At 46.9% G+C, this 15,707-nt stretch overlaps 1 protein-coding gene and 2 non-coding genes across 3 annotated transcripts in view; 1 reads left to right on the forward strand and 2 right to left on the reverse strand.

Annotated features, from left to right (window-relative positions):
- The window catches only part of VAC14 (VAC14 component of PIKFYVE complex), a 138,103-nt gene that overhangs the window by 4,531 nt on the left and 117,865 nt on the right, over positions 1-15,707 (forward strand). Inside the window, exons 2-8 of the mRNA XM_069087627.1 lie at positions 11,917-12,067; positions 12,358-12,525; positions 13,319-13,381; positions 13,955-14,062; positions 14,191-14,300; positions 14,721-14,827; positions 15,262-15,396. Coding sequence (XP_068943728.1) covers positions 11,917-12,067; positions 12,358-12,525; positions 13,319-13,381; positions 13,955-14,062; positions 14,191-14,300; positions 14,721-14,827; positions 15,262-15,396 — 842 coding nt within the window. The remainder of the gene's footprint in view (positions 1-11,916; positions 12,068-12,357; positions 12,526-13,318; positions 13,382-13,954; positions 14,063-14,190; positions 14,301-14,720; positions 14,828-15,261; positions 15,397-15,707) is intronic.
- Positions 9,188-9,258, reverse strand: TRNAG-GCC (transfer RNA glycine (anticodon GCC)). The gene has a single exon. It is a non-coding gene; the product is annotated as a tRNA-Gly (tRNA).
- Positions 9,734-9,804, reverse strand: TRNAG-GCC (transfer RNA glycine (anticodon GCC)). Its single transcript has one exon. It is a non-coding gene; the product is annotated as a tRNA-Gly (tRNA).

The following is a 15,707-nucleotide window of genomic DNA, read 5'->3' on the forward strand; positions in this document are numbered from 1 at the left end:
TTTGGAAACCAAACATGAATGTCCTAGCAAAGCCTGTGGTGAAGATTGTCCCAGATTCTCTTGGGAAGTCTCAGTTAGAAATGATTGACTTTGGAAATCTGCTACAGACCTTGCTTTGGAAAGTGCAACAAAGTGTTTTGGATCCCTGAATGACCAAGGAGCTGAAAGAGTAAGAATCGAGATCGAGACCCAATTCTGCCTAAAGAAGGCTGCTCTTGCCGTGTTTATCAGTACTGTGATGAGTGATGGTGAGCTTTGTTCCTGTGCATTTAAGCTGTCAGTTCTATTCCTGTAGAAAGTAAGCTCCTTAAAGCCAGGGAATAGTTGTTGGTTTTATCTTTAGACCCCCAGAATCTTAACACAGAGTGTTTATTGCATTACATTTTTTGCTGATTGAATTGAATGATTCTCTCATCTCCTGCTGCCTTCATGAATCTCAGCAAGGTCATCCACCACTGCTTGAAGACCACCAGTGACCTCAGATTCAGTACCTCCTAATGGAGTCCATTCCCTTCCTTGAGATCATTCATTGTTTAGAAAATTAATCCTTATACCAAGTCAAAATCAACCTCTGTTACTTCCTCGCATTGGTCTCAGTTCTGTATTCTGGAAATAGACCAACTAAATGTGACTCCTTCACATGGAAGCCCTTCAGATATGTGAGGATGGCAGTCATGCTTGTCTTCTCTCCTCCCCGCTCCCCCTCAGTGCAAGCCTTTTCTTTTTTTAAATTAAGCATCCCTAGCCCCTTCAGCCATTTCTCTTATGACTTAGTTTCAAATCTTACTATTCTGACCACCCTTCTGTTGATATGGGTCCGTGTGTCAATGTACTTCTTAAAATGTATCACCCAGAATTGAACAGTACACTCCAGATGTTCTTTGACCAGCATAGAATAAATTGCAACTACTAATTTTTTCTGAGTAATATCCTTTCATTATTGTAGATGGAGATGTCATGGGCATTTTTAGCAGAATTATTGTTGTTACTTATTTTCTATTTTTTACTTACTCAGTTGATCTTTTTGCCCTAAGTATAGGACTATATAAGTTAGCTCTAAGAAATTTGAGTTAGGTTCAGCTTTTCCTGGTCATTGTGACCCTGTAATCCTAGTTATTAATTGGTCATTCTCGGTGTGAGCCACAGGTAGGATAAGCATACCATTTAGACCTTCTAAATCTGTGATAAAAGTGTTCCACAGGAGAGAGTTCTGCAGTACTGCAGAGACCTACTTCCTGACCGCTTCCTGAATCTTGTTCCATGTCCTGCACCTTCAGTATGATGAGTCTCCCAAGACTCTCCTGAGACCTCTTCTTTCTCTGCCTTCTTTCCCTGATGTCTGACTCTTTGTGACTCCATGGACCATAGAACACTAGACCCTTCTGTCCTCCACTCTCTCTTGAAGTCTGTGCAAACTCATGTTCATTGCTTCCATGATACTTTCTCTCCATCTCATCCTCTGTTGTCCCCTTCTTCTTTTGCCTTCAATCGCTCCCAACCTCTGGGTCTTTCCCTTATGTACTCTTATCTATTCCCGTGGCAGGTAGGTGGTACAGTGCAGAGTGCTGGGCCAGGAATGAAAAGTCCTGAGTTCAAATCCTATATCAGACACTTATTTAGACCAGAAGAGTTGGAGATGGCTGAAGTAACTGAACAACAGAAAATGGGGGTCATAATAGCACCTCCTTCTCAGGGTTATTGTGAGGGTCAATGAGATAATATTTGTAATTGACTTAGCCCAGTGCCTGGCACATAAGAGACAATTAAGTACTTCCTTCCTTCCCTTCCAGTCAAACAAGACCATTTGCTGTTTTATGGACTGGGCATGTCATCTCTCCCTTCCATGCATTTGAACAACCTGGTACCTATCTCTGGAGCACACTCTCCTCATTTTTGCCTTTCACAATCTTTGTCTTCTATCCAGGTCCACTTAATCATTATTTATTGACTGACTGACTTTGAAGGAAATACCTGTACATTTATTTTTGCTGTGTTAAGTGGTTAAATGGAAATGGGAGATCTAGTCACTAACTCCCTACCCCCTCCCTTCTAAAACCTTCCTCGGTCATTCTCAACCACTAGGACCCTCTCCCCCTGAAATACTCCTGAAGTTCTTGATCTGGCTCTCTTCTTTACCCTGTACTCTGTACCCTGTAGTCCACAGATCTGTGCTTGTGGTGTATGCTGCCACCATCCTCCCCCCCTTAGAATACTATTTTGCACATAGTGGGGACTTAATTAATCAACACTTTGGGAACAATTGTTCAGCTGTTCTGAATCTACTTATAATTCTGTTTTGCAGCCTATATTTCTCTCTCCTATACACAAGACTATCATGATAGTTTTGTTTATAATATACTGAATACATTGACAAATTCCAAATCAACTATGTCTACATTTTCAATTTAGAAGTAGAAGTACCCTACCAAAAATGAAAATGAAATTATTTTGATTTGATTTGCTATTAGGCATGATGGTGCCTAGTAGTCACTCTTTCTCTTTTTGAACGCTTTATAGCCTGATTCCACTCTACCTTGCCAGGCTGAATAATAATTCCTCCAGCGCCTTGCCAATACCTCAAATTACTTTGTTTTTATTTGTATATATTTTTTATATTCTTGTACATGTACATATTTTTCCACCAATTGAATGAATATTCCTGATGCCATCTGTGTTAACCTCCTTCGTTGGTAAAATGAGACTAGATGGCCTCTGAGACCACACCCAGTTCAAGTTTTCTGATTCTGTGATACCATAGCCCTTGAAGGCAGGGACAGTTTCACTGGTTTTGTTGCTGACCCCTCTAGCACAGGGGTCAGCAAACCACTGCCTGCTTTTTGTATGACTCACAAGCTCAGAAGATGAAACATTATTTTAAAATGTTAAAAACCATTCTAAGCATAAAACTCATTCTTAGCTTGAGAGCCGGTGTTTGCTGATTCGTGCTCTAGCACCTAGGACAGTGCCCAGCATATAGTATAGACTCAATAAATACTCATTAATTAATTGTTTACAAACTTCTTAACAATCAGGACTTGAGGTTAAGATTGCTGAGGTTTAGTTTGAAGAATTGTCTTCTTCCCCTTCCTGAAAATTGGGCCATATTTGTCCATTTCTCATCACTGAGTATCTTTCTTGATCACCACTGTTCCTCAAACATTATCAATCAGCTACTGCTCTACAATCACAGTTGCAGGCTCTCTTAATACCCTGAAATATAATTAATTGATCTGGTTCAAGAGACGTGGACTCATTTATGGCATGTTTTTCAAAAAAAAAAATCAGTCATATACTTCTTTAATCAATAAAAATTTATTTTAAAAAAGAAGTGACAAAAATTAAAAATTCAGAAAAACACTAGAAACTTGTGTAATGTGTATGCCCTAACTCAGAGTCAATAGACATTTATAAAGCACCTTCTGTTCACTTCTATAATGACATCCCCTTCCGGATGTTGTGGTTCTCTGGAGAAGGAAGGAAAAACAACAGCCTGTGAGTAGTAGTAGCTGCCCCACTGGGGACCCAGCTAGCCAGTTCCAGTTGACCAGTGCAGCTCCTTCCTTCCTTCCTTCCTTCCTTCCTTCCTTCCTTCCTTCCTTCGCTTCCTTCCTTTCCTTCCCTTCCTTCCTTCCCTTCCTTTCCTTACCTCTTTCAGCATAAGAAATCATACCCTTACCTGTGGGTGCTCTGCCCAAAGAAATATAAATTTTGTTCACTGAAACCTCACAAGATATCTTGGTGTTTATAGGCTAGATTTCTTTTTTCTGGACCATGCCTTGAACTCAAATCGCTCTGGCTCTCATTGGTTGGTCAACAATAGGTCCCAGCCCAGGCCTCACTGGAGTCATTGGGTTCTGGTGACTTGGAGCGAGTATAAATAGAAGCTGTTTCTGTTTTGGCCAGAAGTCCCCTCCCAGATTGATTTTTTTTTTTTTTGACTAGGCAAAAGAAGCCAGTCTTTGTCTTATCTTTACCTCACCTTATCCTTGAATGGACTTGGCTTCAGTCAAACTGAGACCTGGGAAAGACCTTAGCTTAAAAAGGCCAGGTCTCCCTTTGCATCCAGGGTCATTGCCAGGCCTCCCAATCTATGTCTTACCACCTGGATGACTGTGCACAGCCCTCCCTCACTTAAATCCAGTTCACATGCCTGTCATGGCATCACCTCCCTAATGCTGTGGCCCCCTTCAAGGACAAAGGGCCAACAGCAACAACAGCTGGTGTATCAGGCACATCACTAAGTCCTGAGGACACAAAGACAGAAAGACAAGTCCCCTTGAGGAGCTCACACTTCCAAGGGGAAAGCATAAACAAATGCTGAAAGAGGACCTAGGGTTTGGGGAACATCACCCACCCCACTCCACCCCCAGGACCCTGTGATCAGCACCTTCCCTCCTGACTCATCTAGCCCTGAGAGTCTGTGGGAGTCGCTTTTCTCTGCTGGCCTTACTTCAGGTTCCCAGTACTTATTGCCCCCATTGTTAGATGGTCACGTACTAGGACCCCGTTTCCATTGAAGTATTTAACATTGATTGGCTTTTACGTAACTTTGACTTTTTACCTTGAGGATGTAACAAAAATCTACAGACTTTCCCTCGAAGCCAGTCATTTAATGAACATTGATTACCTCCACTATCCCAGGCACTGTGCTTAGTGATGGGGACATACGGAGAGGCAAAAGAATTCCTGCTTTCACATATCTCATGGTCTAACAGAGGATACAGCATACAAGCAACTGTGTCCAGACAAGCAGTCTAGAGGGAGTATTAATTAGAGATGATCAGCAGAGGGAAAACTCTAGAATTAACAGGCTCCCTGGAGAAGGTGAGGTTTTTTGTTTTGTTTTTGTTCTTGTTTTTTTGCTTTTCGGAGGGCAGTTGAGGTTAAGTGACTTGTCCAAGGTCACATGGCTAGTTTTTGTGTGTGTGTATTAAGTGTCTGAGCCCAAATCTGAACCCAGGGCCTCCTGACTCCGGGGCCAGTGCTCTATTCACTGTGCCACCTAGCCACCCCAGAAGGTGAGGTCTTAGCAAGGATTTGAAGGAAGGCAGAGGGTAGGGCTGAAGAATTCCAGGTATGAGTGACAGCCAGTGTCACTGGATCAAGTGTGTGGTGTGAGAAGCCTGGGAGGGAGTAGGAGTGGGGATGGAGAACAGGCTTGGGAGGACTTTGAACACCAGAGGATGTTATATGGGATCCTGCAGGTGATAGGGAACCATTGGAGCTTACTGAGTAAGGGGCAGCTGAGGGGAGGCCAACCAGCAGCCTGGCGCAGTAGCCCAGTATGAGGTGATGACAGTGTCAGAGGAGAGTAAAGGGCTCATACTGGATTCCATCTCCTGTCGTCTGTTGTGCACTATATAAATGGTGGCTGTTATTATTATTATTACAGTATTTGCATCTGGTGCTTGGACATAGTGAGCATTAATGCTTACTGCCCGCCTGCCTGTGTATGAGATGGATCCCAGGGTTGCCTTCATTTGTATTTCTCTGTTAATGATTTGGAGCATTTTTTCATATGGCTGTTGATAGCTTGGATGTCTTCCTTTGTAACTGCCCATTCATATTTTTGACCATCTGTCAATTGGTGAATGACTTCTTTTTATAAATTTTGATCACTTATATACATATAAAATTTATATATGTATATTTTAAAAGAGACCTTGATTAGGAAAATTGCTTCAAAAATTTTTCCCCATTAAATGTTTCTCTTCTCATTTTAAGTGCATTGGTTTTGTTTGTGCAAAAAACTCTCAATTTTATGTAACTAAAATTGCCTTTTTATCTTCTGGGATCCTCTGTAAATTGCCTTTCAACGTTGTCTTATATCCTTACTTCCTTACTCTTTTGTCCAACATCTCTTCCTACAGAAGTTTATAAAATAAAATGAGAGTGCATTTAGATTTTCCTGTAGAACCACATTTTGATTTATACGGAGGCAGCCTTTAGAGTAATATCTCATAAAGTGTTCAGTCCCCTCAGGCATTCTGTCCTGCTGCCTCAATGATGACAGGCCAGTGACTTTTGTTTCCTCTCCTCTGAAGTTAAGACAGCAGTGATAGGCCCTGGACTTTGAAGACGAGCACTGAGGTTCTTTATGCAGCAGCCTTACCCAGACGTGGTTAAGTGGGTTTGTGTTCACTTTAAAAATATGGACTGTGCTTAGTGCCTTTCAGCACGTAAACAGTCCGCTTGTTGTCCTGTGGTACTTCTAAAAAGCAGCATCTCAGAAACAGCTGTATTATTATTTCTTGTTAGGAGGGTCCCCCTTGTGGGTTGGATGACCCCTTGGTGAATATATTGTTAGGAGATTGACTCAGAAGTGCCTTCCAACATAGGATTCTTTGCTCCAGTGATAGTAGTTTAGAAGCACACACCTCCGCCCCCGACCCACACTGATGCTTTGTTCTGGGACTTCCTAAGACCTTAGCTCCTTATGTAATATCACCCTGTCTGTCGCCAAGCACCTGGGACATACAGGGATTTGTCTCTGACGGTGCTTGGTGAATGTTGATTTGATTTAGGCCAGTCCCCATCAAGTCAAAAAGAGAAGCAGTCTGAAGGATGAGCCTGGGGAACTTAGAGTCACATTCCAGCTCCCGTTGTGACTAATCTTGTCTGGGCCTGATCCCTGAATCATTGTCTGCTGGGTATGTGTTTTGTTGGACAGTTGAGAGGAGAGTTGGAGCCATTTCTTTATTAATTTGCTTCATTAAGACTGTTCCCCTTCTTTGTCCCCACTACTCACCTTGACTGAAATTCTGTTATCAAGAGAATAGATAAAATTCTGGCAGTTTTGCCTAATGCTCCCCATCTGTGTGTGTGTGTGTACGTGCATATACATAAAATGCTGATTTCTTGGAATTAAGTTTATAGATTCAGAGCCAGAAAGAAACTCAGAGGCCATCATTTCACAGATGAGGAAACTGAGGTGTAAGTGGCAGAGCTGGGAAAACAGAGGCGGTGCTCCTTCTGCTGTATCAGGGGAGTCCCATTTCTTTTACCTAATCCTGCCCCTTCCTCCCAAGTTCTTCTAAACCAGCTCCTCAGACATGAATTACTGAGTCAAGGGGCTTGTGGAGCCAGACGTGGCATTAATTAGCCAGGTGGGCTGGACCATGTGGTGCACAGCCTGTGTTAATGACAGCATCCAGAGTCTGGTCCCTTTTAATGTTTTCTGGATTGCTCCCACCTCCTCCTCCTGAGTTTTCACAGATTCAGCCAGTCACATGTGTACTGAAGGCCTGCTATGTGAGTGCCACTGACAGAATACAAAGGACCACAGGGCTGTGGGCTAGCCTAGTTTGGGAGGTAGCAGAGTGTGTACACAAAATCCCAACCATGTCACAAGATGAGCAGTTGGGAGAGTGTATCCAGCTGGAGCCAGAGGTCGGCCTTAAAGGACTGTCAAGCTGAGATGGATGGGAGGTAGGGGCCAAGTGAGGAGGCCTCTGAGCAGAAGGAAAGAGGCAGGGAAGGCGAGGCATCCCACTTAGCCAGTGGGAAACAGAAAAGCTAAAGCTGAAGAGATGGGGTGGGGAACGGTAGACTGTATTTGGAGATGGAGGACCTGTGTCCTGTTACCTTTGTGAACCTAAACAAATCATTTCATGTCTCTCAGCCTCTGTTTACTTGGCTGTAAAGTTCAGATCTTTAAGGCCCCTTTCTGTTCTAAATCCAGATTGTCTGTTTTAGACCATCTCTTCCTTTTTTCTCAAAAACGACCACCAGCTGGGCTGTGGCCAGGAGCCTGCTGTATCTCCATGAGAAAGCCCCCTGTACGTGGTCTCACCCTTAGCCATCTCCCAGGCTCCAGTGCCTGTTGGGCACCTCAGATTCAGCATGGCCAAGACCAGAATCCCCTCTGTCCCTGCCTCTTGTCTGATCCTTCTATTTCTGAGGAGGGCGCCGCTGTCCTTCCAGTCCCTCACACTATTCCTTGTTCTTTCCTCTCCCTCACTCCCAGATCCAGTAAGTTGCCAGGTCTTGTCATTTCTACCTCCACATCATCTTTTCCAGTCATTCTTTTTCTCTTCACCCACACAGCCATCACTCTAGTTCATGGCCACCCAGCGGGACTCCTGCAGTTGTCATTAAATGGCTCTCTACCTCTAGTCCCTTCCCTTCAGTCCCCTGTGCAGGACACCTGAGCAGCTCCCTGTTGTCTCTCAGGGGAAAAGCCAGTTCTTCCCTCTGGCGTTTAAAGCCCTTTACACTGTGACGCCAAGCTGCCATTCTAGACTGATTTCACCTTAGTTCCCCTCATGTACTCTTCTGCAGCCAAACAGGCCTTCTCCGTACATGGAAGATGCAGACCTGCGCTGGCAGAAGAGCTTACTTACTGTGGGTGTTCTCTGTGCCAGTGAGGTCACATCTGACTCCTCCCCTCACATGTATGTGCTGTGTTCCCCCAGTAGAACATAAGCTTCTTGAGGGTTTTGTCTTTGTAGCTCCATTGGCACACACACAGTACTTGGCACAGAGGAGACGCATCATAAATGTTTGTTGTATTGATGGATTCAGTCAGCTGGCTGAGGGCATTGGGCACTTGGAGGAGTCCTCTCTCACCCCTCACCTTAGAGTCAGCAGAACCCATTGTTTATCCTCTAAAAGGAGTTTGCTTCAGCTGACTTGAACCTGTCCAGTATTAGCCTGTCTTGTTTACCTTGAAAGCGGCTGGAGACAGACAGTGAGATGACTCAGAAAGGACCCTGGAGAGAACCAAGCTTGGACTTGGGAGACTTGGGAGACAGGCTTCCTGAAGGGGCCCGATAGTGCAGGGCCAAGTGAATGAGAATGGTCTTCATTGCTGTGGTTGGGAAGGCCTCTGGGAGCACGGGCAGCAGGGCACGGCCGCTATTTGGTGGCTGTATAGGAGACACTAGAGATCCCAGAATAGTCCACCCTGTTGTCTAGGGCGTCTCTTCCACCCAAGCCTTCCCTAAGACACGGGCTGCTTTTACTGCCCCGGTGTTGGGGAAGTGCGGCTGCAGTGCCTGCCTGGGCGTGTGGGGGCAGGGCGGATGACAGAGCCCACCAAGGTGCTGGTAAACCAGACCCTTCCCCCGATCCCCACCACTCAAGGTAGAAGACAAGCCAGGAAATAACTTAGAAAAAGTGTTTTTTTTAGAACTAAACATCAGGTTCATCCTTTTGGAGTTTCTTAAAAAAAAAAAAAGTCTGCTGCTGCATTGGCCGGGAATCGAACCCGGGCCTCCCGCGTGGCAGGCGAGAATTCTACCACTGAACCACCAATGCTTCAGCTGTCAGCAGCTGTGCTAGCGGCTCTCTACAGCAGCTGCCTCGAGCCCCCTTGTGTGTGTGCTGCTCACTGCCACATCAGCAGGGCTAAGGCTTAGTGGGTGAAGTGCGTTTGTGCGTTTGTACATGAGAGCTTCCAGATGTGTTGGGACAGGAACTAGAGCTAGACGTGTTCTTTCCCCCAGGGGGAAAGAAGAGCATGAAGACGTGGGCATTCTTCCTGTCTCTCATGTTCAGCACCATGAATCTGACAGGTCTGTCTGTGCACGGTTCACTTTTCCCAGTCCAGTGACAGGAGTGTAGCAAGCATTCCTTTAGAAGTTAAAGATGGGAGTACGGCTGTGGAATGGGCAGTATGCCTTCCCTATGGAGTATGTTTCTATACTCACAGGCCTGAAGAGGGCAGTGATTCAGGAGAGCCCTTGTGTTCTGAAGGAGCAGCAGAGCAGAGAGAGGAAAGGGAAAAAACGGCTGCATTGGCCGGGAATCGAACCCGGGCCTCCCGCGTGGCAGGCGAGAATTCTACCACTGAACCACCAATGCTGTGCAGGGCAGCATCTGCAGTGCCTCCTTAGCTCCTGCCCAGCAGACTCCAGGGTTCCTCACCTGACTGATCTGTCCCATCAAGGGACCAGGGGAACCTGAAAGACAGGTTCATTAGGCCAGCCAACCTGCTCATGCTCAGCTTGGACTGAAAATCGTCCCTTGTTGCTGTGGAAGTTAACCAGATCCCAACATAAGACTCCTGAAAGTCGTCTCTGGTATTCACCCCACTGATGGGAGACCTGTAGAGGTTGACAGGAATCCAAAAGTATTGGTGAATGCTGGGCCCTGGAAAGGGAAAGGGACTCCAAGGTCTGTAATTAGGGAGGTCATCCGAGAGGTCGTGCCCTGGGGCTTAGGACTTTCCCCAGTGTGACCTGACAGCCCTGGGTTTGAGTCATGTGAATAAACTGGACAGAAAGTCGAAAGATGACCGAATCTGCTCAGGTAGATATAGCTGAGGGTCTGGCTTTGACCCTCTTCTCTTAACATCTATTACCAAGCAAACTCTGCCTCTTTCTGATCACCGACCAGGCCTCAGAAGTCAACTGCCTAGGTGTTCAATAAAGTGGGAATTTAAAAGTGCACATGTCTGGGCTGGTGGGCTCTAAGGACCTCCATCCTCCCAACTCTCAGATTTCATTCATTCAGCGAATATTTATTAAATACCTGCTGTGCTCCAAGCATGGCTGGAGATAACAAAAGCGCAGCCTATGTTAATTATATTGGGGGGGGGAACACATGCACATATTCTGGGGATTGTCACTAATAACTGGGGGGGAGGGGCTTCACTTAGGGGGTGGCACCTGATCTAGGACTGTGCAAGGACATGGAGGCAGGAGGGAGAATATTGTATAAAGGGAATAACCCTGAGGCCTATTTGTCTGGAAAAGAGAGTGGATGAAGAAGAATCCTGTGTAAATCCTGGAAAGGACTGGGGAGGCCAGGCAGAGGAGTCTGTGCTTTTCTCCAGAGGTGATAGGGAGCCAGGGAGGGGCCTGGTCAGGACAGTGTCTTAGGAATATCAGTTTCACAGGGAGATGAATTAGGAGACTGCTGTAACGAGTAATGGCTTGAACATGCATGTGCGAGTGGACAGAAGGGAACAGATGGGAATGTAGTTGGGAGATCAGAGCCATGAAACTTGGAGGGGCTGGGGGAGAGGGATTATTGAGGACCCCATGGTCACAAACCTGATAATTCTCTCAACAGAAAAGGGGAGAAATGTTTGCTCACTGTTGGGGACATGTTGAATTAAGAGGCTAGAAGTTTCCAGTGTTAGTGATGTGAAGCTGGAGCTCAAGGGAGAGAGAGGCGCCACATAGGCAGTCTAGTGCAGTGTGGAGACAGAGGCTGTGTGAGAATCCGGATCTGGGGGCATCTGCACAGGCACCACTAGCTGAATTCATGGGAGTTGCTGAGATCAGGACAGCATGTAGATGCCATCCCCCTCCCAAAGGAAAGGTGATGGACTCAGCGCATATAGGCCAATGGATGGATAGAAACACACTCCATATACATGACATGGCCAGCACAGGAACTTATTTTGCTTGACTAGGTTTTGTTTTTCTTGCTTTTTCAGTGGATGAGGGAGGTGAGGTATAAAGGGAGAGAATTCAGAACTAAAAATGAAAATTTTTTTTTTTTAAGGGAGAGAGCATGCAGAAAGAGAAGGCTGATCAGAATGGAGCTCTAGATTATTTTATTTTACATTAAGGGAAACTGGTACAAGGTGGGGAAATGGCCAGAAAACTGGGAAAGAACCCAGACCTACTGAATCCCAATTCCCCTTTCTAAATTAGTTATCCTTCTTCTTTCACTATCTTGTCTCAACGTGTGGAACTTCAACATCGAAATCCTTCTCCTGACTTCTTGGATTTTGTATTGAACCAGAACAAGCTCGCTCTGGATCCGCTGCTCTGAGCCTCCCGTGAGGGTAGATTTGGAGGCTTCCCTGGGCTTCATGCACAATCTGGGCTAGGGGTGGGATAGTGAAAAGAACAATCATAGGCAGGGCCAGGACGGACCCTTATGGGAGGCTCTGTTCCCTGAGGTGCTTCTGTTTCAAGGCTGGCTTTTGCTCTACCACCCTTCTCTCTCATCTGTCCCTAGGCTAGTTCGAGAGTTTGTGGCCCAGAATAACACAGTACAAGTTAAGCATGTGATCCAGATTCTGTCCCAGGAGTTTGCTCTCTCTCAGCACCCTCACAGCCGGAAAGGGGGCCTTATCGGGCTGGCAGCCTGTTCCATTGCATTGGGCAAGGTAGGTCTGGGGAATCTTCCAGATATCTCCTGAGAAATGCAAAGTCCCAATCTTTCTGCAGACCTGACTATATTCTCTTTGTGTTGGGACCATCAAGCACACCTTAGTCACCATCCCTAGCCCCATTTTCAGACCTAGGAGGCAGGCGTGCTACTTTGCAGATCTTTAAATTTTGTCTTTAGTTTTGTTCCTGAGAATTCCTGTTTACAAGTAGGAGCCGAATGTAGATCTGTGGGAATTTGGGGTGCTTCTTCATTCTTCGTTTGCTTGATCCCTCATACACCCACTAGGACTCTGGATTGTACCTGAAGGAGCTGATTGAGCCAGTGCTGACGTGCTTCAATGATGCTGACAGCCGGCTGCGCTACTATGCCTGTGAAGCCCTGTACAATATTGTCAAGGTGGCCCGGGGCTCTGTCCTGCCCCACTTTGATGTGCTCTTTGATGGACTGAGTAAGGTAAAGATTTCCCTTTCCTGTGGAGCTGGGGCTCTGGGCTGCTGGGATGACTTGGTGAGCTTGATTAGGCCTTCTAGGTCTGTATGGAGCCTTTAACCTCTCCTAATAACATGCTGAGGGCAGCTAGGTGGTGTGGTGAATAGAGTGCCAAGCCTGGACTCAAGAACACTTGAGTTCAAATACTGGCTGTGTGACCCTAGGCAAGTCACTTAAACCCTGTTTGCCTCAGTTTCCTCATGTGTAAAATCAGCTGGAGAAGGAAATGCAAACTACTGTGATGTCTTTGCCAAGAAAACCCCCAAATGGGATCACAAAAAGTCAGACACAACTGAACGTGACTGGACAGATCACATGCTAGCCTCCCAGCTTCCTTTTTATACCTTTCTTGGCAACTCGAGGGGCCTGCTCTGTTGCAGCTGCAGGAACCTTCAGGTAGCCCTGTGGAGGCATTGGAGCCTAGCTCTGTCCTACTTTCCCAGGGTTAGATGGGAAAGGGGAGGATGGGGAGAGGCATAATATTCAGTTGTGAAGCCTGGGGAGGAGGGGAAAGTCTCTGCACACAGCAGTGATTCATGGTCCCTGAAAGACGAGGGTGTTAAGCCAGGCCTCAGCTCCTTAAAGGTTTCATTTCACCTAACCCAGCTTCTGCCCATCCCCAGGTTCTTCAGGCTTAGGTTCCAAGAATAAGAGACTCTGGAGTTTGCTGATAAGTGCAGAATAGTCGTTCTTCATTACCTTCTGTGTCTAGGAGGTTTGTGATGTGTTAAACTTCTCTCATTTCCTTGCCTTCCAGTTGGCCGCTGATCCAGATCCCAATGTCAAAAGTGGCTCTGAGCTCCTGGACCGCCTCTTGAAGGTATTCCCCATCCTGACCGTCTTGTTGCCATTCAGGCCCTGCTGCTCCCTCCTTCCCATGTGGAGCTCCTTGGCTTTGACATTCACTCGTGCTGTGTTTTTCAGATCCTACTCCCTGCTCTTCAATAAGTTGTATAGTTTTCTTCCTCTCCTGTTTCGCCTTCCTTGTGGCATCAATGTGCTTCCTTCCCAGCTCCTTCTAGGGAATCAATGTGCTAGTTTTATTAAATGCAGGTTCTTCCTTGGTTTTCTAGGGGTTTGCTGTTTCCTCATGTCATATACTTCTTCCTGCCTTTGGGCCTCCATCCCTCCTTCTGCACTGTTGCTCCCAGGTGGTTCCCCTTGGAGTCTCCTGCCCTCATTTGTTTTTCTTCCCTCTCCCTCTTCTTTAGCCATAAGGCTCAAGGGACCTCATTGTCCCCGGAGCTGTAGCTTGGCGGTCAGCACCAGCTTCTTCTCTGTTCTGCTGACACAGTGCCTGGGCCCACGGGGGGTTCTGAGGAGAATGGGGACCAGTAGGCTGATGTCTTGCCCAAGTTCTGACGCGGCCTTTAAGATCTGCTTTGGCCTACAGGACATCGTGACGGAGAACAACAGATTTGACCTAGTGAGCTTCATCCCCTTGCTGCGGGAGAGGATTTACTCCAACAACCAGTACGCCCGGCAGTTCATCATCTCCTGGGTGAGTGGCTGCTCCCATGACCAACTGTATGGCCTTGCGCACTCACTGGTGGGGCGGCTCCAGGAAGGCAGCTCTTGTTCTAGTCCTTTGGACATCGTGACTCTTCCATTTGCTTTCTCTTGGCTCAGATCCTGGTTCTCGAGTCTGTGCCTGATATTAACCTGTTGGATTACCTTCCTGAGATCCTCGACGGGCTCTTCCCCATCCTGGGAGACAACAGCAAAGAAATACGGAAAATGTGAGTGTGGTGTATGACAGTCCAGTGGACAGCCTTGTGTGTGTGCCTACGGAAGCAGCAGCAGAAGAGCGGCCCACTGGCAGCAGGGCTTCCTCCTTTTCCACCGATCATTACACAGAGTAATAGGACAGAGACAACCCTCTGTTTCCTAGAAGCTCTGACTAGGTCTTCTGTCCTCTAAAAGAGACCCCTGTCTCCTTCCATTTGGAAGAGTCTGAACGTTCCTCTAGCTCATCTGCCTTATTCTCCAGTTGAGGAGACTTAGGCTGAAGAAGGTTGAGTGATTGTCCAAGGTCCCACAGTTTACAGCCAAATTAAAATCCCACCCTGGCCTCTTGGTACCCACCGCCACCGAGGCCACAAACAAAGCCAGGCATGGGTGTGACTGGCACATACCTCTTCTCTCTCTCCTTCTGGCAGGTGTGAGGTAGCCCTTGGAGAATTCTTAAAAGAAATTAAAAAGAATCCCTCCAGTGTCAAGTTTGCTGAAATGGCCAACACCCTGGTGATTCACTGCCAGGACTCAGGTGAGTGTTGGAGGGTTGCAGCGCTGGGCTCTTCTCAGGGCCTTGGTCCTTTGCAGCTATTTCTCCAGAACCTCTGGGGTGTAAGCAGGGGAGCAAACCCAGACTCTGAAAAGACCATCTGTCACCTTGGAGGGTGGTAGTCTTCTTGAGAAATAGAATAGCACCATTGTGGCAGCCCAGAGGGGGCCTGGTAGGAATCAGAAGCTTGCCCATTTGTCCCTTTCTGGTGACGTGCGCAGCAGTGATGCTCCTCTGTGCACAAAGCTCCAGGGATTGCTGCTCTTGCCTGAGAACTCAGCACGGGCTGCTCCCAAGTTCCCAGGAGGAGGCGGAGTCTGCTCAACGAGCTTAGGAAGGGCTCTTACTCCCGGGGTTACTTTTCCCCTCACCCTTTGTCCATGGACTCAGCATAGCCCCTGATACTTCTCTTTTAGATGATCTGATTCAGCTCACAGCTATGTGCTGGATGAGGGAGTTCATCCAGCTGGCAGGCCGGGTGATGTTGCCCTACTCCTCGGGGATCCTGACAGCCGTTCTGCCCTGCCTGGCCTATGATGACCGAAAAAAAAGTATCCTTAGCCCTTGGGCAGCAGAGATAAGACCAGCTTCAGGAGGGGCTGAGAAGTTGGGGAATCGCGGAAAACTTTCCATTCATTCCAGGCTACCCCTTCTGACTGAGATCATTGAGTGGCTGAATTTGAGTCTTTGCCATCTCTGCTCAGTAGGAACAGCAGTATGGTTGGGGTCACCTCCCGGGTGCTCTCCTTGGGATCCACGACATTGAAGTCAGTCTCACTCCTTGTTGGGACCTAAGCAGTAAGCCAGTGAGTGTGAGCAGGCACCAGAAGAGAGTGTGGCAAAAGAAACCAGCGCCTTCCAG

The sequence above is a fragment of the Petaurus breviceps genome, unplaced genomic scaffold (genome assembly GCF_028583685.1).
Source record: "Petaurus breviceps papuanus isolate PSGF00001 unplaced genomic scaffold, PetGlider_PUasm1.0 182, whole genome shotgun sequence".
Classification (NCBI taxonomy): domain Eukaryota; kingdom Metazoa; phylum Chordata; class Mammalia; order Diprotodontia; family Petauridae; genus Petaurus; species Petaurus breviceps.